This window comes from Rhodamnia argentea, chromosome 10, assembly GCF_020921035.1.
Source record: "Rhodamnia argentea isolate NSW1041297 chromosome 10, ASM2092103v1, whole genome shotgun sequence".
NCBI lineage: Eukaryota > Viridiplantae > Streptophyta > Magnoliopsida > Myrtales > Myrtaceae > Rhodamnia > Rhodamnia argentea.
In genome coordinates, this window is record NC_063159.1 from 7,613,690 (window position 1) to 7,633,617 (window position 19,928).

At 40.1% G+C, this 19,928-nt stretch overlaps 3 protein-coding genes across 15 annotated transcripts in view; 1 reads left to right on the forward strand and 2 right to left on the reverse strand.

The window, feature by feature from the left end:
• The window catches only part of LOC115750563 (protein FAR-RED ELONGATED HYPOCOTYL 3), an 874,908-nt gene that overhangs the window by 850,116 nt on the left and 4,864 nt on the right, over positions 1-19,928 (forward strand). Inside the window, exon 1 of one of the 2 annotated variants that reach the window (XM_030688021.2) lies at positions 19,502-19,681. The exons of the other annotated variant lie outside the window; for it this stretch is intronic. The gene's annotated coding sequence lies outside the window, so the exon portion shown is untranslated. Of the gene's footprint in view, positions 1-19,501; positions 19,682-19,928 lie in introns of those variants that run through there. 2 annotated transcript variants of the gene reach the window in all.
• LOC115750564 (probable protein S-acyltransferase 19) lies at positions 471-16,229 on the reverse strand. Of its 6 annotated transcripts, XM_030688022.2 has the most exons (11): positions 16,218-16,229; positions 8,322-8,359; positions 8,210-8,273; positions 6,481-6,594; positions 5,775-6,191; positions 4,490-4,558; positions 4,317-4,388; positions 4,116-4,244; positions 3,898-3,978; positions 2,946-3,146; positions 471-2,051 (listed from the first exon to the last, which is right to left on the reverse strand). In XM_030688022.2, exons 3-11 carry the CDS (start codon positions 8,252-8,254, stop codon positions 975-977), a joined length of 2,205 nt encoding a protein of 734 aa, XP_030543882.1. In that variant the 5' UTR covers positions 8,255-8,273; positions 8,322-8,359; positions 16,218-16,229; the 3' UTR covers positions 471-974. The 6 variants fall into 6 exon arrangements, with proteins under 6 accessions (XP_030543882.1, XP_030543884.1, XP_048141895.1 ...); XM_030688024.2 differs by lacking the exons at positions 8,322-8,359; positions 16,218-16,229 and adding an exon at positions 8,374-8,599 and having other exon boundaries at positions 8,210-8,256; XM_048285938.1 differs by lacking the exon at positions 16,218-16,229 and having other exon boundaries at positions 8,210-8,599.
• LOC115750565 (protein WHAT'S THIS FACTOR 1, chloroplastic) lies at positions 10,296-16,254 on the reverse strand. Of its 7 annotated transcripts, none has more exons than XR_004016492.2 (4): positions 16,099-16,254; positions 12,280-13,932; positions 11,596-11,714; positions 10,296-11,427 (listed from the first exon to the last, which is right to left on the reverse strand). XR_004016492.2 is itself a non-coding variant. In XM_030688029.2 (3 exons), exon 2 carries the CDS (start codon positions 13,756-13,758, stop codon positions 12,301-12,303), a length of 1,458 nt encoding a protein of 485 aa, XP_030543889.1. In that variant the 5' UTR covers positions 13,759-13,932; positions 16,099-16,254; the 3' UTR covers positions 10,296-11,714; positions 12,280-12,300. The 7 variants fall into 7 exon arrangements, 3 of the variants coding, with proteins under 3 accessions (XP_030543889.1, XP_030543887.1, XP_048141913.1); XR_004016490.2 differs by having other exon boundaries at positions 11,596-11,869; positions 12,262-13,932; XR_004016491.2 differs by having other exon boundaries at positions 10,296-11,177; positions 11,311-11,869; positions 12,262-13,932.

Sequence of the window (19,928 nt, forward strand, 5' to 3'; positions counted from 1 at the left end):
GATAGCCTCCTTCTATTAGACAGGTAATAAACTAAGCAAAAAGTCAGATTAAACGCAGGTACATGTGAGCTTTTCCAAACCACCCACAACTAGCCTTCAATAAACCTTTAGTGTTCACCGAGTTAAGATAATCTCACTAAGAAGTTAATCGACAAAGGTCGTTCCAACACCAACTTGATTTCATGGAAGTATGCACAGCCAAAGATAAGGCTAGCAAAGATTACCAGTCACTAGATTGTTGGTGTAGAATGCCTTTCCTTATTCATCAACAGCACATTGGGAAGACATTGTAGGCAGAGGTGAGGGGGAAAATAACATATTTGGTATACATTATTCTAAAGGTGCCCAGATAAATCCGAATAGGTGATATAACAGATAATGTGATTAATGCTGGGCCAACGCAAATGAGAACTTGAAATCATTGCTCGAGAATATGCATGTTGGGTATACTTAAAGGAACCAAGCAAATGTCGGTCCTAAAGCTGCAGAAAATGTCGATTAATGGAGTACCAGATACATTCAAGAGGAATAGCCAACCTACACCTATCAGATGAAAGCAGAAGTTCTCGAATGCGTGGATGGGTTGTTCGCTACATGTACAAGCAAGATTTAATAGTAAAGACGATAGTCGCACCTGCTCAGCAGAGACAAACATAAAACTTGGCCCTGAATATCTCAATGCTGATCACGTTACAACATGCGGCTGCCAAATAACTGCAGTTTGGACGAGGGAAGAAACATCCCCGAGCACTTTCTCGTTAACAAATCTGAAGAGAGTAAATACGTCATGATGCTAACAGATAAATCTGCCAGTAAATGCACTGGAATGAACTGGTCAGCAGCACAAATTGCAACCATCATGTCTCCGCAAGCAACTTATGTTCAAGTGAATTCAGATTTGTCAGCTCAATGAAACTTGATGGATGGAGGAGGTACCAAGCATTCAAGTCAGAATCCTAGACTTGATCACCTAATCACTGTTTTAAACCAGACACAGATGGAGGATTCTGATCAAGTCCCCCCGGGATGAACACTGGCAACTGCTTTGAAGCCGCATCCCGCTTAAACCGAGATTCACGTGGTAAATTCAGTACCACCCTCTCGAAGGCCTCTCTAGAACCTTGACTACCTTCGGCTCTCAAATTATCCCTTACTGGGGCACTCAAAAGTGGACCACCAAAGAAGATAGAATCCCCCGTGTATGTGAGTTTCTCTGCCTGCTGCACCAACGATACTGCCTCAGAAGATGATGATTCTTGCTGCGGAGGCTTTCTTCCATAACTACTCTTTTCTACTCTAGAATTTGGCTTTGTCAAGGCTTGATTGGGTAATCTATTTCGAGCTTCTGAAGCAGATACAGGGACCGAGATGTATCTACCTGCTTCTTGGTCCCAAACAACTGATGTCCTTTTGACATCTCTGAGAATAGAGTGGGCTGGAGCCGATAGGAGTAATGGGTCGGTGCTACTTCCCTTTTGTACCGTTTTATTATCAACTCCTAGTCCAGGATTTGTTACTGGATTGTTCGGACCAGAATAAGTTGACCCGGCAATTACAGGCCGATCAGGAACAATTCCAGGAACTGAAACACCCAAACCATAGCTTTGCGGTAGCGGGCTGAGCGTAACAGTCTCGTGCACATGGCTTGGACTGCTCATGCTACTCGCACTTTGAGTATACAATTCACTCTCTTCCTGGCTACCCTGACTAGGAGCAAACGAGTTCCTAAACTGAGACATCCTCAGATCATTTTTAATTTCTTTATTTGCCCCCAAGTCAGTGCTCACACTACTTCTCACACTGATGTTTTCACTAGAGCTTAAATCAGTATCGTGTAAACGCCGACCATCAACAGGTCTTAATACTGAGGATGATGCCCTAGCTCTGGCTGCTGCTCTCATGGCATCATGAGAATCTAATTTGGCGAGCTTCCATGCACTAATACGAACGGGCTTTTTGGGAGCCTTCTGCCCTCTGTCTACAATTCCAGCTGCATCTGGGTCCACAGTTGATGGAACCATCCCAGGCTCCAAGTGAGGTATGACTTCATCCTGAGCAGTATAATAGCCATGTAAGAACCCATCAACTTTATGGAAGCTTATTGCTAGCGTATTGGAAAAAATACTTTTCTGAAATCAAAGTGACAAACTCGCACAAGGGAAAAACCAGCCCAAAATAACCATGCACATGAAGAAGATGGTATGATATAGCATGCCATCAGCTGAATGGATGGGAGGCTGATAATGAAAAAATGTTGCCAATGGAAATCTATGAAATCCATGACATAAATGAAAAGAGTAATTTCAACTCACACACGAGAAAGAAAGATGATGAAGGTAGAATCAGCACTTGAAGAGGAAAACATATCATGAAAAGTGAAAGCATATCAGTGTTTTACAGAGGGGTACCAACCCCTGTAACAGATTAGTAGGGAAAGGCAAACATAGGAGAAAAAGCACAAGAACTTTGTAAAAAAGATTCAGTGGATTAGTCGTTTGTCAATTAACTTTGGAGCCACTTTCAATTAAGTCACATCTCAGCATTTTGTCACTTGTCGGACAGATATTTAATCCGATTGAATATTCTAAAACAATCAGTTAACTAATTGAATGCGATCTCAAAGTTGAGCCATTGTTGATCCAAGTTACCCTGTTACAATTTAGGCTGAAAGATTTAAGAAATGTGTGAAACAGCAGCAGCAAAGCAAAAGCCAGCAAAAACATTCTTGGTAATTACGTAAATAAGTTTACTCACTTATAAGTCTCCTTTGTACCCATTAAAACCTTATATTTAACCCTTCTAGAAGTGGCTAGACTGAGAAGTCAGCCATCTAAAGCCCTACAGGGACAGGAATCTGCTGCAAAGGATATGCCATGGTGCTCATTTGGATCATAAAGTCAAAATAGAATGCACTAAAATTAATATCATAGACACCGAGGAAGTACCTGATAGTCCACAAAAACTCTTGGAGGTGTGCACCATGAACCTTTGTACTGCAAACCAAGAGAACTGCCACCACTCAAGCCAGTTGTAGCAGATCCTGATGGAGAATACAGCACATTAGGAAGTTCCTCATCTACGGATGCTGCTGCAGGTGCTTCACTCATGGCCCTCATTGCCACAACATACTCATAAGTTGTAATTCCCTAGGGAAGAAAAAGGACCATCAAGTTTAACAAAGAAAAATAATCATTCAATCTCATATTTCTTTTAAATTCCAGTAGCTATCCAAAACAATGGTTCGGAAACCAAATGGAACTGGCAGGTTTAGTCATAAAGCAGGCTACACCTGGTTCAGTTGATCTTTAAGAAACAAAATTGGTCAAAATATGGATTGAACTGGCATTCCCTGGTTCAACGGATCAAGCTGAACAGGTTTACCAGGTTGAACTGATCCACTCATCTGACACTTTTAATAAAAGACAAAAACAACAATCTAGAATAATAAGCCCATGTCAACACACTTTCCTGGCATTGTTAAAGCACATCAACCATTGGACCAAAAACTTGCTCATGGATTGGTATAAACTTTTTACATATCAGGCAAAATGCAGACCTAAACACTAAAAGGGAAAACGACAAAAAACATTTCAATATGCAACCTGTCTGTGATTGGGCATTCTACGCCCATCTCAAAAACTGGATGGCCACTTCGACAAACTTAGGCGTAGAATTTAGACATTATGTTAAGCTGGTGGCTCCACTAGCTTAAGCCGGTACGTGAACCAGTCTCTTGACTGGTTCTGACACTAGTCTAGATTTAATTAGACAGTACATGACTTGCATTTTCAACTTCCCTGTTGAGTTAAAACTTAGCTTCTCCAGAACAAGTGACTCTACAGCTACAAACGATCAGATCCAAAATAGTTGTTTACAAGTACAAAGTTGTCTGCTCACCTTCCTAACCAGTATCATGTGGAAGAAGAAAAGTTCACCTAAAGGTACACAAGCCAACATAGACACTGCAGTACAAACAGCCTGCACGCAATGCAACAGCCAATTAGATATAGATATGATGACCAATACACTGCAGTACGAACAGCCAGCATGCAATGCAACAGTCAATTAGATAAAGATTGATGGCTAATTGAAGACATTACTACCAAGAAACATACCACCACTGATGCAAAAGGGATCCGAGAAAAACCGTTTCCAAGCCTGTCAACAATTTCTGTCTCCATACTTTTCTTATTAACGAAGCAACGTACAAAGATAGCAATACCGACTCCTGCCTCAATGACAAGCTGAGACAAGCAATGGCATCATTAGCAGTTGAGAAAGAATTTTTCTTTGAAATGAATGTCAACTATACTCACCCAAACCAAACTAATGGCCATGAGAGATATGAAAGTGACATAATTTCTCCGTCCCACACAATTGTTAAGCCACTACAGCAAGGCAATATGGGTTGAGATTAGCCAACAGTAAAGATAGATGAACTTCTTAATTATCAAATCAAGTCAAAACCAATTCAAGTTCTAAACTGTACCCGACAATGGTGATCAAAACCATCCACACATTTATCACAACTTCTGCAATGTTTACTGAACTTGCGAACCTGCAGCCAAGAATATACGTCTCATCCAGCACACCAGATAATGGTGGGACACATCACTTTACACACGCACGAGAGTATACACAAGCGTGTGGAGTTTTTCCAGCAGATGGCATAGAAGCAGTTGTCATCCTTTTGCAACGAAGGATATGATCCATGGAGCCAGTGATAGGAGTGGATAGTCATTCAAGATAGAGACTATCACATTGACAAGCCAACTGATCAATGGTACCAACATCTGTTAATTGACGGACGTGGTAGTACTGATGGCTATCGTGGCATTGGTCTTAGAAGGCAACTAGCTGGCCTGGTGGTGCTAGTGCTTGATATCAATGACGATGGTTTGGTGGGTGTGGGTGTCTCTGTGTGAGTGTGTGCGCTTGTGTATCTGCCTAGTGCGACCATGCTGTGAGGCTGCTACCTCAGGCGACCTCCGACTTGAGGTCACCCGAGGTCCACAACCTCCAAAGGGTTGCTGCATATGAGCATGCAGTCATGCAAGAGAGAAGGAAGGGAAGGTTTGCAGCTTGCAGAGGAAGGCAATCTCAAGTTGAAGCAGTCGACCACAGCAGTTACGGTTCTCAAGAGAGAGATTGAGATGAGACAGGGAAATGGGGAACTACGCATGAGAGACACTCAAGCAAGTGAGGGCGACAATGGGGAGGGCAAGTGGTGGGGGCCCTAGTGGGCGTGGTAGGCCATGGCTGTGGTGAAAAAGAGATTAGTGTATGGGTGTTAAGGGTTTTATGGTTTGTGGTGATTTAGGAAGTATGTTACTATTCTTCTTTAACAGCTTGAAAGCATGTTATTTGAAAAATCAAGAAATCCCATTTCACTAGGCTATTATTTTATAGTGACCCATTTTTTTTTAATCATATTCTCTGGCATCAGTGTTTAAACTAAAAAGTAGGTCCTTGACCCACTTTGCCACATCTCTTTTAAATATTCCGTTCTCCACCCCTCGAACTTTGTAACTTAGTCTTCATCTATAATCACAACTCCTCAATGGAGTTGTGATCAAGATAGCACGCAAGTATGCACAATGGAGGGATAAAAGGGTTTTGCCAAACTTTCTAAGTGAATATATAATGAAATGGCTCCAAATAAATTCCAAGAAACTCTCTCACTAGAACAGATATCCACATAAAAACTGACCATGCACAATTGCTGATTAAGTACCATCAGGAAACTGAGAAGCAAATGAAGCCATACGATTTACCTCGGCATTACACAATGTGCAAAACAAAGCATCTTCAACAGTGCCCTCTTGCTCAGTCAAACCATTCTCATTTCGACAATCTTCAAGCACAAATAAAGCACACATAATTCCTCCAATTCTACAACCGGATTTCCTCGCGATAGGGATGGGATTTGAAGAAGTATCTACTCTCTCCACATCTCTATCCAAGACTTTCTTACTAGTATAAGTTGGCGCTACGGAACTTTTAGAAACTGATGATGGAGAGGAAAGCACACCAGCACCAACTTCATCAAGATGTCCAGAAGGGTCCATTGCAGACAAACCGCTATTCTGGTTAGTTTTAGTTCTGGACCGTGGGTCAAATCTTGACATAATGCCAGGATCTGCAGGGTTAATTGCAGTAGACCGGACATAAAGAATGAAAACAAGAAGTGCCTGCAATGCCAGCAGGGAAAAACAAGACATATACCTTTGTGAGAACCAAATAACACTTGCAAAGAACTAAATGAAGCAAAATATAATGAACTGGCTATGACAGCAACTATTGAACAGTCTGGCCTTCTCATTGAGAGACCAAAAACAGAAATCCGGAACTCCAAAGCAAATTGAGAACAGCCAATAAAGAAGCGGTAAAAAAAATCCAAATAAACTCATCTAAAATCACATAAAAAAGATAAAGATAATGAAGAAAGCCTCGAAATATAGAGAGAAGAGTTTTACATACCACAGGCGTGTAAGTGCCAATCAAGATGTATTCCCACACACGTCCTCCAAGGAAAGGTGCAAAAAAAGCATAGAAGGCAATAACCAGTAAGCAGAACACAGTGATTGCGACAACCTACATAGGTGAAAATTCAAGCTTTTAGAATACCATGGTTCAACCATAAAATATAAATGCCAGAGTAAGTTTGGCAATGATGAATGCTTTACAATAGAAGAGGACAAGAGGACCATCAAAGATATCAATTAACAATCCCAACTAGAGACAATTTCAAGACATCAAGAAAGTTGTGTTAGATATTTTAACATATTTTTACCCAAGAGATAGATAAAACATTGTGAAATAAATCAAGGTTCTTTGCCAAGCTGTTGAGACCAGCATACAACTTCATACCCAGCCGTCCTCTCACCACCGCATCTCTGTTTGGTGGCATGGGAGAGAGACGTTGTGGGAAAAAGGGGGGGGGCGGAGTCAATCCCAGGAAAGATGTATGGACCTGTGTGGTACTCCAAAAATCCAACCAATTCAAAAACAATAACCAGCGGTCCTCTTTAAGAAAGGAGAATTCTTTTAACAAAAAATCAAGCGGTAATATGTACAACAGATATCCAAGCCCCAGCACGAGCACAAAAGAGCAACGGTTGAATCCCCAAGAGAACAAAAGAATGAACGTCGACCAAAAAAAAATACTACAAGGAATACAGACCTCCTCCAAAAGAAAATCAAGTATCAGGAAGTAGAACCTGAAGCAGATTGGCAAATCAAAGAGATGCAAGAATCTATCTCTTTCCCTCTAGCTACACTTTTTACATATCTTGTTGCTTATGTATCAAGTACTCTAGGAGGTGGACATGAAATTTTCCAGTTCCTCGTCTTATCACTTCTTGTATAATTAGCACAATTCACCAAAAACTGTCCTCTCCAACCTCCTCTTCCCCCCCTCTCTTCTCCCCCAACAGATCATATAGCTTTGTTTTCTCACCTCAGCAATTTTTTTTATTAACAAATTATAGAAACTAGAAGAATCCACAATTTCATACTCACCTGTTTTCATGTTGCTCAAACTACGAATAAAAGCTCATCTCACCAATTTCTCAAAACTTCAAAAGTAACCAACGAATGCTTCACAGCTCTTGGCACTTCTTTCACCCCCAGAGTTGCCTATGTGAACTTTAGATATCTGAGTTAGCCAGACTAAAGTTCGCCCAAGGTAATTCTCCAAAAACATATCTTCTTATTTACACAGAACTATATCTAAGGAAGCACTAAGCAGGCAGTGACGCGGCAATCAAAATCAGTAGAGAGCAAAGAATCCTTGTGCCCTGCTTTGGCTATTCCTCACGTTCCTTTTCAAGAGCAACACAGCCGGTCCATCAGAACCACGCTTACAACTTAAAAATTGCAGAAATTCAACTGATGGGTGCTTCATCCGTATGTGCACGAACCTAGTTTTAAAGCCAATTACGCCAAAAAAACTCTCCACCCCAAAAGCGTGCTCTAAAGGCAGATGAACTACAAAGCGGAAATAGCTCGTCGAAATCTAGAAACACTACATGGACCTGACTTCCTCTCCCATAATTTCTCAGAAAGCAAACACTCAAAAAGGGGGGGAAAAAATTGCACAGGAGGAAGCGAATCACGGTTCAGTTCATGGAATGAGCAAGAACTTCACCAGAAACAACAGTGCGATCGCCGAGGGAACGTACGAAACAGAAGACTCGGGGGTCCATACCTGCAAAGTGTGGGCAGGCAGTTGCCATCCGTGCTTCCTCACCATATCTGCAAAAAAAAACCCCCACGCCCCTAACCCCTCCCTCCTCGCCGCCGAACGAACCGAAACCCTAACACACCCACGGCGAGAGTCCCGCGACTGTGAGAGAGACGGAGCTCCGTTACCGAGTCAAAGTAACAACGACCCTCCCGTTGACGAGATGATGCGATCTGCTCAGTCACTGAGCAAGCGCCGCTAGTGCGACATGACGAGGCTCGCCATTATTGCGACCATGGAGAGAAGAAGAAGGAGAAGGAGAAGAGGAGTCGTAGATTCGTGGAATCAGAAAGCGGAGGGAAGAGGAGGAGAGAAGGAGATGTGAGAAGGGGGGACAGCTTTTTCTGCGCAAAGTTGCGACCGACCGAGGAAAAGAAAAGAAACGAAAAGAAGAAGAAAAATTTAAGGTATATATATGTAATAAAATTATTTAAAAAATGTATAAAAAAAAAATAAAGTCCAGGCGAGGAAATTATAAGGTATGATGCATGTACAAATGAGACGTGTACGAGCATTAGTTGAGTCGGTAAAGTTATTAAATGCGGGGAGTTTTTGGTGGGTCCCATCTCATCTTTTAGTTGCTCCTTTTGCGATAGTGACAATCGGTCCCCCAGAATTTGGCCGAATATGGGATACGCCGTATCATGGCCAATTGTGAACCGGGGCCTGGAACCGGCCCGTTGACTGGGCTCACGGTTCCTAACCGATTTTTTTTTACAAAAAAAAACAGGGAGAAGGTTCGAAAAAAAGAGCTATTGGGCCTAAGAAGCGGCAATTCCGAACAGGAACCCGAACCGGCGGTTCCAAACTCGGAACCGGTCACCTCTAGGATCTTGTCATTTCCCTTTTAATTTGATCAATGTGATCTTTAAATTTTTATTCACCATATAATATCATCTCTAAACTTTTAATTTATTCAATGTGGTCCCTGAACTTTTAATAAATATTCAAACTAATTCCTAAATTATATGAAAATATATATTATTATTTTCTTCTGATTTAATTTTACAGTCAAAATTGAACATTTTCATATAGTTGAAGAACCGGCTTGAACATATATAAAAAATTCAGAGAGAAACAATTAAAATTTTATGAATGATATTACGCATTAATCAAGAATTTAGAGATCACATTAAATGAATTAATTATTCAATGACTACACTACACGTTAAGTCAAGTTTAAGGACCATACGTGTAATTTTTTTCATGTTCTTTCCTTTCCCAAGGACTTATATGATCATAAAACCATTTTCGTTGCTGGTGATTCCGCAAATTCTAAAATCCCGGGGGCTCTTTGCAAAATAATATTGTTCGGGGGGCATCTCTGGCGTTCATTTTCGAAGAAATGATGAACACCGTTGGATCAAGGAAAGTGGAATTCTAACTGGCAAGTGGCGTGCAGGATTTTGAGTAAGATTTTTAGCAAAAGTGATGACTTTGTATTTGAAGTTACTAAAAATTTATTTTACGGAAATTACATGTATGTCGAGAAATTATTAATACGAAGGGACTTTCATAGCAGAGTAAAATTACAAAGTGTTGTAGGAGCACACTTACTTTTCATAATGGTGAATGTAATTTGTTTACGTAGCGAAGTAAAAAATTATATTCGATTAGTAACTTTTTGTTCACTAGTGATATCCATATATGATCGGTAATTTTGTTTTAAGTGAGAAATAATTTTCGATATTCTTACTCCATTTCAACATAAACGAAAATGTAAAATGTCGTATGCAGTAAATGATTTTTCATCTAATTGTGATGTCGTAATTTTCGCATGCATCGAAGTAACTTTTAGAATGCTTAATAACTTTTTTCTAACGAGTTTCATGCGGTTAGGAAATGACAGTATACTCAATAATTTTTTGTATAAGAAAGTATTAAGATTAGTGCGGATAGTGGCCTCCCGTTTATCAATGATGTTAATAAGCGATTAATGATTCTCATATGAACTGAGGGAACTTTGTATATATGTCATGTCAGTTAACAACCTATGGACGCAGCAAGTATCGAAAAGTTCGAGGACCTAATTGCACAAATTAGGTAAGTTAGAGGACCAAAAAGGGATAGAGCATACGCATGATTAGGAGCATCCCAAGCCAATTCATACGAATTGAAAGGTTGTGAAGACAATTTTGAAGTTAAAACTAATGAAGGGATTGCTTCTGTCTCAATGCTTATACCTACTGAGAGTATGTGATCATTACAGCACAGCAAGAAGATACTTCATGGTGATCCGTCCAAAGATGAATACATCCCTTGTCATTCGTGCCCCTACCACACAATTCATTTGATCTATAGCTGGTTGAAACACCGAAAAGGAAAATGCAGGCCATCCGCGACACATGAGTTCGACCACAGATGCACGAGATCTGGATCTGTTGTTAGAAAACACCCGCATAATCGACCTCCATGTCATGGCATACAAACTCGAATTGCTACCTGGTTTTGCCTTGAAAACATGAGGGCACAACCGCACAATGTAATCGTCACGGCACGGAATATCCACGGTGACTTTAGCCCAAGTGCCATCATACACCATTAGTCACTGATTTCAACTTCGCTCTCCAGTAAACATACTTTACCCTGATTACAGGTAAATTCAAGTTAAAAGTGTAATAATTGAGACAGTATGCCATTCTGATCCATTGGGGGCATCCCAGCTTCTAACAGCCGCAGCTAAACAGCTATAGCTTACATTTGCCTGTCGACACACTAGAATCCACTGCACATATTATTTTGCCTGAACTTGACCTTCCAACTACGAACCATCTCATTCCCTCTGCAACTATAATAGACCGTGGTAGAGTCAGTTTCGATGGTAAGAAAGGCCCACTGTTTGCGGCAGCCAGTGACGCTGCTAACTAAATTGCTTGACAAATAGGCCTTGCCTCTGCAACATCAGCACAATCAGTGACACTCTTTCTGCAGCCTCCAACCAAAGCGCCACCTAATGATCTCACTACGACAATGTTTGTCTGCTTGCCTTCCTAATGAGCACATGCTTGAAGAAGACTAACCGCTCATGGTCTTCTCAAATCAGTATCTGCTTGAAGAAAACTAACCAGCATATTCTTCTCAGTCAAGTCAAAACTGATTCAAGTTCGAAATACCCGACAATGTTGCTAAAAAATCATCCACACATTTGTCACTACTTCTGCTATGCTTGCTGAACTTGCAACCTGCAACATAGAGTATTACATCTCAGCCAGCATAAGATGCAACAAATCATAACATCCACAAAGCTTGAAAGCCGTGAACTTCAAGCAGATGGAATGTAAGCAGCTCATCCGATCCTTTTTGCAACAAAGCATATATCCCATGTGCCAGCGATAGTGGCTGTTACTTACTGGCTAAAGGTCGAAACTTTCTCATAGTAGCATATTTCAATTGATACTACTGGTGGTACCGACTGCTAGCTGTGGTAGTCATCATTTGTAGAAGGAAGTTAGCTGGAATTGCTCAGTATCTGTCACCAACATCATTGCTCAGTTAGCATAATGAGGAAACTAGTATTAACGACCAAACGAAACCATTCAATTGCATCACTAAGAAGGATGTGCGATGGTTTCTGTGAGTTTTTAGTAACAATTGTACCACTGAGGACTTCATCCTACCTTAAAACTACGGGTGTCAACGGGCCAGGTCTCGGCCCGAGCCGGCCCAAAACTAAACAGCACCTAGCTTGGCCTGGCCCGACCCGAGCCTGAATTACATATGCCCCAACTGTTCGGGCCGGGTCGGGTTAGGTCGGATTTTTTTTTTTTCTTTTTTTTCCTTTTTTCGGAATCAAAAGCACTTGACAAGCTTGTCGAATGAAAGAATATAAAAAATAAAAACGAAAAGAAAATAAATTAAAAAGAAAACGTGGGTGTCAAAAAAAGCCAGAGCTGGCCCCGCCTGACCCGGCCCAAGCCTTACACGGACAGTACCGAAGCCCAGCCCGAAAAGGCCTGAAAAATAGGTGAATTTTCGGGCCGGGCCGGGTCGGGCTTTTTTGACACCCCTACTTAAAACTGTGTTCAAGGACTTACAATGTCATTACTTTTCACTTGTCACCAAGCTTCTGAATGCACGTCTATCTCTCCAAGACTAGAAGAACCATCTGCAATCCAAAAGTCTCTCGTCACCCCTTCCCCCAGCAACTCATCACTTTCATCATTACCATCAAAATGACTATCCCAATCAGTATCGTTGGACTCCAATAAATTCTCAAAACCATCATCAGAAAATTCCCCATTGTCCCTGTATGCCTCCTCGGATTCCACGATAAAATCACCAATGTCATCATTGTCCATTTCACTCTTTCTCCTTTCTCTTCTGATCCTCTTCCCTTCCATTACAAGGTCCATTAGCCAATCATTAATTACTAAAGACTGGTCCTTCTCCAAAAGTGTACCATTGTCATCATATCCTTCAACTAGAAAGACCGAATCCCTCTGCCCTTTCAAGCTCACATAAAACAAATCTCGATGCCTTATAATCATAGATCTCAACTTATTAGGGAGAGCAAAATCCTTCCTGAAATGAGTTAAATGGTCTACTAAAGTCCTCTTTTCAACTGTCATGCCCAAAATCTCACGTACTACGCTACATGCTCTCTTCTCTGCCTCAACGGATTCTTTGCTTAGCTCAGATGCACCAGTGGTATAAGGGCATACATCTGGCAACTCCCTGAATCTGATTAAGAAGTCCTGATGGCGCCTCTTCAAATTCAGCCCTTTCTGGAGTTTTAAGCGCTTGAATTTCAAAGGCCGGTCCACTATGAGCTCACGACAATCAACTTCTGTGAATGATAGTGGTCTAGCTAACTCTGGATTCCACGAAACGAGCTCAAGAGCACGGCCATAGGATGTATCAACAGTCTTAAATTTATCTGGATGCTCATTGCAAAGGCGAGAGCGAAAATTTGGAGGTAAACCCAGATCAGGGGCAAGGTGAACCAGTTTGGATAAAACAAGGCGATGGTGAGAAGAGAGCATAAGAAGTTTCTGCAGTTTGGCAGCCAGGACATTGGAGATAGCTGACTTGAGATTGGACTCTTGGGCTGCGAGAGCAGATGCAGCTGGCGTGAGACGAACACAGAGCTGTGAGCATGATTTTGTCGCATTGAATGGTGTCGGTGGTGTAGGGATGGTAAAGAGCTCAAAAATAGTTGGATATCGACGTATCATAGAGAGAATAGAGCGAGGCTTCGAGAGTGAAAGGTAGGACCGGCACTTAGAAAGAATATGAAGTGGGATGAAGTGTTTGGGCTTAGAAAGGAGCAGTGTTTTCAGTTTCTGAACAAAGCGAATTTTGTTTTGCCTCACCACATGCTTGTCCAGAGAAGGATTCCTAACGATCTTCAGCAATGAACAGCAAGGACAACTGTATGCATACTGTTTATTAGTGTGCCTGAAAAGTAAATGATGCCTCGCAAACTTTAAAGGAGAAATTGGAGGAAGGAAGTTGGACTTGAATCGTGGGATGAGCCGATCTTTATGGGATGAGACAGGGAGAGAAAACTCCATGATTATATCTGATAATGTTTAGGTTTATAGGTATTTAACCTCCTGTGGTATCACAGGCAAACATGGGATAACGACATCGATCACCCTCCTGCCAATTTCAGCTGGACTTAGGCGAAACTATAAATACGAGTTCTCCTGAGCAAGTTAAAGCAAAATGATAGCCCTTGATAAGACCTGTCAAGAACAAGGCCAACATGCCAAATATTAGAAAGAAACGTGAGGATCAGACCTGAATCAAAGCAACAGACATCAACTGTGTAACGAGCAGAACACTGGAAGGTCCCATTATGTTAAAAACCTTACTACTTGGCAAGAACGGTAAAAGAAAAGGGGATGCACAGAGTTTCCCAGTGAAAACTCAAAAACCATAGACATTCATCACCATTAAAGGTAAACGTAGGGAATCAGGATCAAGTAGCCTATATAAGGGCAATATAAGAATGCATTTGAATTAACACAGCCAAAACACCAGAAGAAACAAGAGACAGCTTGGTCACAGACTAGATTAAAATCATTAGAAACGATCTTTATGCATTTTCATAGTGCTAGATAAATTTCATGCAAACTAATTTTGGCATGTCACCTTTATTTCCTCCTGTGACAACCTTTTTGCTAATTTATATCGTCTGACGTTTTTTAAATGGGCAAACCATGAATATCCGTTGCCTGGTATAACTTAAGTACACCATAAATATCATCAAACCCCTGCACCAAACTGCATAAATTTTCGTTGAACTAAAATCGCATCCACAAAAGGCCATCACTTATCTGTGTGAGAACCTATATGCGCATAAGCAACTGTCCTTAAGCATTATGAGGGAAGTGATTGAAGTTAATCCATATACATTCCTCAAAACGGAACTAATATGGTTTGTACATTTTCTTGAACTATTGTGATCTAGTAATCTATGAAAGCTTGCTCCATAGAGATAACCCTACCCTTTACACACAGGCCACCAGAAGAAATGCAAAATGTCATGCTAGTCATGCACAGATATGTTATTTTTAACAAATACATGGAAAGAATCATGTCAATGTGCGTGATCTAAACTCAAGAGAATCATTTGGTATATAGAAACCATTAGATCCATTCCACTACTGTATTCCTTCATAATCCCCAAAACACCAAGATTTTGGTAAGCGGTACTAGACAACTGACGAATCTCTCATGGAGTTGCTGGTTAACCTTTTGTCATGTCTCTCATGGCCAGAGGTAAAGGTTCGACACAAATTCAGCAAAATTGGCATGAGTAGTTATGAAGAATAATTGCTAGATGAGGGATGAGGTAAATTGTTAAGACTTCTGTGACAGTCGTAAGTTTCAATGTTGAGAATAAATAATGGGGTGTTTTTAACCTTTTGTCATGTCTCTCACGGACAGAGGTAAAGGTCAGACACAAATTCAGCAAAATTGGCATGAGTAGTTATAAAGAATAATTACTAGACGAGGGATGAGGTAAATTGTTACTTCTGTGACAGCCGTAAGTTTCAATTTTGAGAATAAATGATGGGGTGTTTTCAACTGTAAGACCATATATTTAAATGAATAGGAATACTCTCTTACTTAAGTTCCTCCTCCTCCTCCTCCCCCTCCTTCTTCTTCCTAACTCAAGTTCTTCGCTTACTTTAATTTTATTACGTTCTCCTCAGCTTACCTTCGTTGGAATTCTTGGGTCCTGACAGATTCATCCACCCGCAAGCCATAACCATTGCTAAAGATTTTCCACCTTAGTAATCATCCTCAAAATACCATCGCCCATGCTTACGAAATCCCCTAATTCATGATATGAACCGTATGATTCGAGTCAAGACGCAGAAGTTTCCATCCACCTCTTACGGGGAAATCAGCACAGAAGGAGGGTAAACAGCGGCGATTCGAACACTTCAAGGGGAACCACGAAAATCCCATATCTTTCCGCCTAGCCAAAAGTGTTCGGGATTGATCCCCCATTTCGCAGTATCATACCCAATTCCGACGATTCCTTAAGAAACGAATCGAAGGAACAAAAGGACAACTAAAAATCTCTGGAGAGGCTACTTGTGGAGATTAAGCAACCCAAAACTCGATATGCAATATCAGAACACTCGCTACCAGTCAATGCTGCTTGATTTCCCCCATCGTTTTCCATTCTCCAAAAAGTGACAGCAACTGAGATAATTCAAAGAGATACGAACCTATCCATCCCCTATTCACATCTGCAAGCATCCATCCAAGTCCAATCCGACAATTCATACAGGAAAAAGCACACATCCCCACGTAAAAGAAGAGGGAAACAAAAGCCATGGAATCAGCACGAATTAAAGGACGAAGAAGACGGGTAGTTCTGCTTCTTCGCTCACCTTGCGGTTCTGGGCCTCGTCACACGAACTCGAGCTGTTTATAGACTGACCCAGGAAGGCAGAGTCGAAGAGAAACAGAGATACAGAGTATGAAGAAGATGTGTGGCCAGAAGGCGAGCGAGAGAGAGAGATTATGCTCTGTTTGAGTGGGGGGGAAGAGGATCGGTCCTCAAATGTCGAGAATCACACTCATTTTCCACCAAAATCTTAGATTTTAAACGTTAAATTTTAAGAATTCGCACGAATTTTTCTCATCGACCCTTTTTTTTTTATTTGAATTTCTCATCAAGTTTTACTGGACGCTAATTCTAATCGATTCGAGCTGAAGTGGCCGTCGAACCATATCGGAAAGACCTGACCCCTGCTTTCATAGAGGAACCATCATGGAAATTATTTACTTAGGTGCAAAAGTCACCACGAAAATATCATTTTCATTTGGTTGACCATAATAAATCGATCAAAATCAAAAATCTTCTGAACCGAATTAAACTTGCCCATTTAATTTGGTTTGGTTCCCAATATCATAGAATTAAAACCGATTACGATCGGTTCGATTCTCGATTTTAAGGTAATCGAAAACCACCGAATAACTTTTCTTTAAAAAAAGAAATCGATCCTCCCTACCCGATTTCCGATTCCAATGTGGGATAGGATCGATCACCCCTACTTTCCACATCATAATCTGTCAAGACCCAGCAATGATTTCAATTCAATTTGATGGAGGTTAATATCGAAGGGATTTAATTAGAAAATTTACATAAATTCAAAGGTCGGTTTTATTTTAAATACGGAGAGATGATAGAGAAAAAGCACATAACTTTTTAGATAAAAATTAATAAAACAAAACAGTTTTTTCTTTTTGGTCGAACTAAAATAAAACAGTTTAAATAGGAAGTTTTTGGCGCCGGCACCATATTTCCATGGAAAAAGGTCCTTCGTCGGAGGTCTCCCATTAACGTTGAGTGAGTTGATTCGAGAGAGAGTTGATTCGAGAGAAAGTGGATAATTGCGGTGGACACGCCTTTTCAAGAATCCTTGCCACTCCACTATCATATTTCCAAAGAGTATATTTTTATTTTGCAAAAAATAAATAATTTAAAAATATTTAAAAAAAAAATCCGTTAATATCGCTTGACAAATTTAGTCAATTACAAATATTTTCATTATTAACAATAATTTAGATCTAAATATTTTCGTAAATAATGAAAATATTTTTCGTTCATTCATTTTTGTAAATAAAACGGTGATTACTTTTAGGAAATTGCTTTATATATTATTCATTTTTCATGAAATAAACGCGCCGGTGGTTTTTATTACATTTTTGGAAGCAAGCAATGGCAATGAAAATAAGCATTCCATTATCTCTAGCCAAAATTATAATTTTTCTTTTGGGTCTGAAACAAAATTATAAAATTTAACTACTACAGCAAATGATAATGGATTCACTATCCACAACTAATCTTAAGTTCTATGATCATAATTTTTAATACAATAATCCATTATATATATTAACCAATGTCGGAGTGGTTTAATTATTTAAATATCATGATTAATACTTAACTTTTGCTAATTCGTGCTAAGTAATAAATTGAACTTAATACACCAAGGATTCACGGTAACCCCACTTAGAGATCAAATGGCCTTTTTTCCATTATCTCCGTTGCCTTATCATTATTTAATTGGATTAATATCCCGAAAAACCCAAAAATGATATATCTATGTCAAAGCTACCCCAAACTAGTTTTTTAATCACAAAAAATCTTAAGTTGGTACACTTATGCTAATTTATCCCAAATTAATATTTTTACCACTAGAAATCCCAAACTAAGACACGTATGATAAATTTATCCCTATTAGTTTCTGTGAAATTGGGGCTAATGCCACAAAAAACTCTAAATCGGTACACTTGTGAGTAGTATAGTGTAAAAATCTTAAATCGGTACACTTATCAACTCCCGTGTATCATCCAACTCAGCAATTTGATGGTAAAATTTAATGAAAATTAACAAGGGGTAAAGTTATTGTAAGTATACCAATTTGAGATTTTTTATGGCAAAAAATTAACTTGGAATAAATTTCTCTGGTGTGTATCAGTTTGCAATTTTTTGTGAGATTAATCACATTTGATTTACAACATAACTATAGACGTGGCATGTGTCGTCTCATGTTGATTAAGTTGCAACTGAAGCATGATTCTTTTCACTAATGATTCGTAGTAATTTAAGATCCAGAGGCATATTAACGTTTTTTATGCTAGAAGAATTGTATGGGATTATTATGCGGTATTCTAGTAAAATTTTATTTAATAATACATCTTCCAAATGCATAATGCTAGCCTAGGAAGTATTAGCACTCTCCAGGGGTCTTCGTGTCATATTGCGTCATGTCCGACACCCCGATACTCTTCTGCATGCGATTGACACGTGATCGGCTCTCCGGACACGCCAATAACATGCGAGTCTAGCATTTCCATACGGCATTTCGACACGCACGGGATTAATTTTAAGCATTTTCAATAAATTATGGATCAAAATGTAAAGTTATCAAAAATACATATACTTCGATCATATACCCAGCCATCCCTAAATTAATCTACCAAGCTAGCCAAAAAAGAAAAAAATTAATCGTGAATCCCTAAAAGAAGAAGAAACTCGTCACTAATTTTTTTTTTATATACATGATAAATACATGATAATTTATAATATACATATGAAAAACATACATTTAATATACAATGTGTTCCATCGTATCGGAATTCTTTATTTTTGACAAATGAAGTATCGGTGTGTTGGTATCGGTGCTACTTAGATGCTAACATACTTAGCCCATGTTTCGCATGGGTTCAATTTCTAGGAATTTGTGAAAAGCTTATTTTTATCAAAACCAATAAATGCAAAGAGCAAGATAGAAGTCACGATTGGTATACATTCAAATCCAAATCATTATAACGTAATTTCAGTCCACTTCTTATATATTTTCCTCATTATATATGGTACAAATTTACATGCAAACAAACTATAATGTACATTAGGTATTTTATCTATATTTTCTTGTAAGAGTCTCATCGCGCGCTCGAAAGATTGAGTAATTATTTTGAAAATTAAGACCGGGCACGTAGACCGTTTTCATTTAATACACAAATAATTTTGGAATGTCGAAAGGGGGATACAAAAGCTATTATACTTCAGTTGTGTAGTGGGATTAGAGATTATCATTAATTACATCTAAATAAAAAATCGTTAAAAAGAATTTAGCGAAAAAAAAAGAAAGGAGGCGCAGCTGGCACGCGCCGGGGCGGGGCGGGGCGGTCCGCAACCCGAGACTGACGAAGCGGTTTGGCACGCGCGGGGCGTGCGGGGGTGGGCGAGTGGCGTGCAAAAGGCGAGTGGCCAGGAAGAGAGAGAGAGAGAGAAACGGATGGGAATGGCGGAGCCCTAACGCGGCGTGAGATCTGCAAACCCCCACTCGCTCCTCCCCCTCGCGTGAGGCGGCCTCTCCCCCACTCTCTCAGATCTGATCCCCACGCTCCTTCCCAGAGGTTGAAGCTCCAATCGCTGCTTCCTTCTCCAGTTCGTCGATACTTGTAAGACAGCTCGCTTCTCTCTCTCTTGGCCGATTCTTGTCCATTGAATCGTGGTCTGTGGCGATCACGAACGTCGCCATTGATGGATAAAATAGCGTGACATTGTTGAAATGACTTTAAATTGGTTGGTGCTTGTGTCTATGGACGTGTAATCGCGGATTGAGCTTCTTGTGCCCGAAATTCGGGTCGACGCGCGCTTCACTCTGCTACTCTCTGTGGCACCAGAGGAAAAGATCGTCTTCGTTTC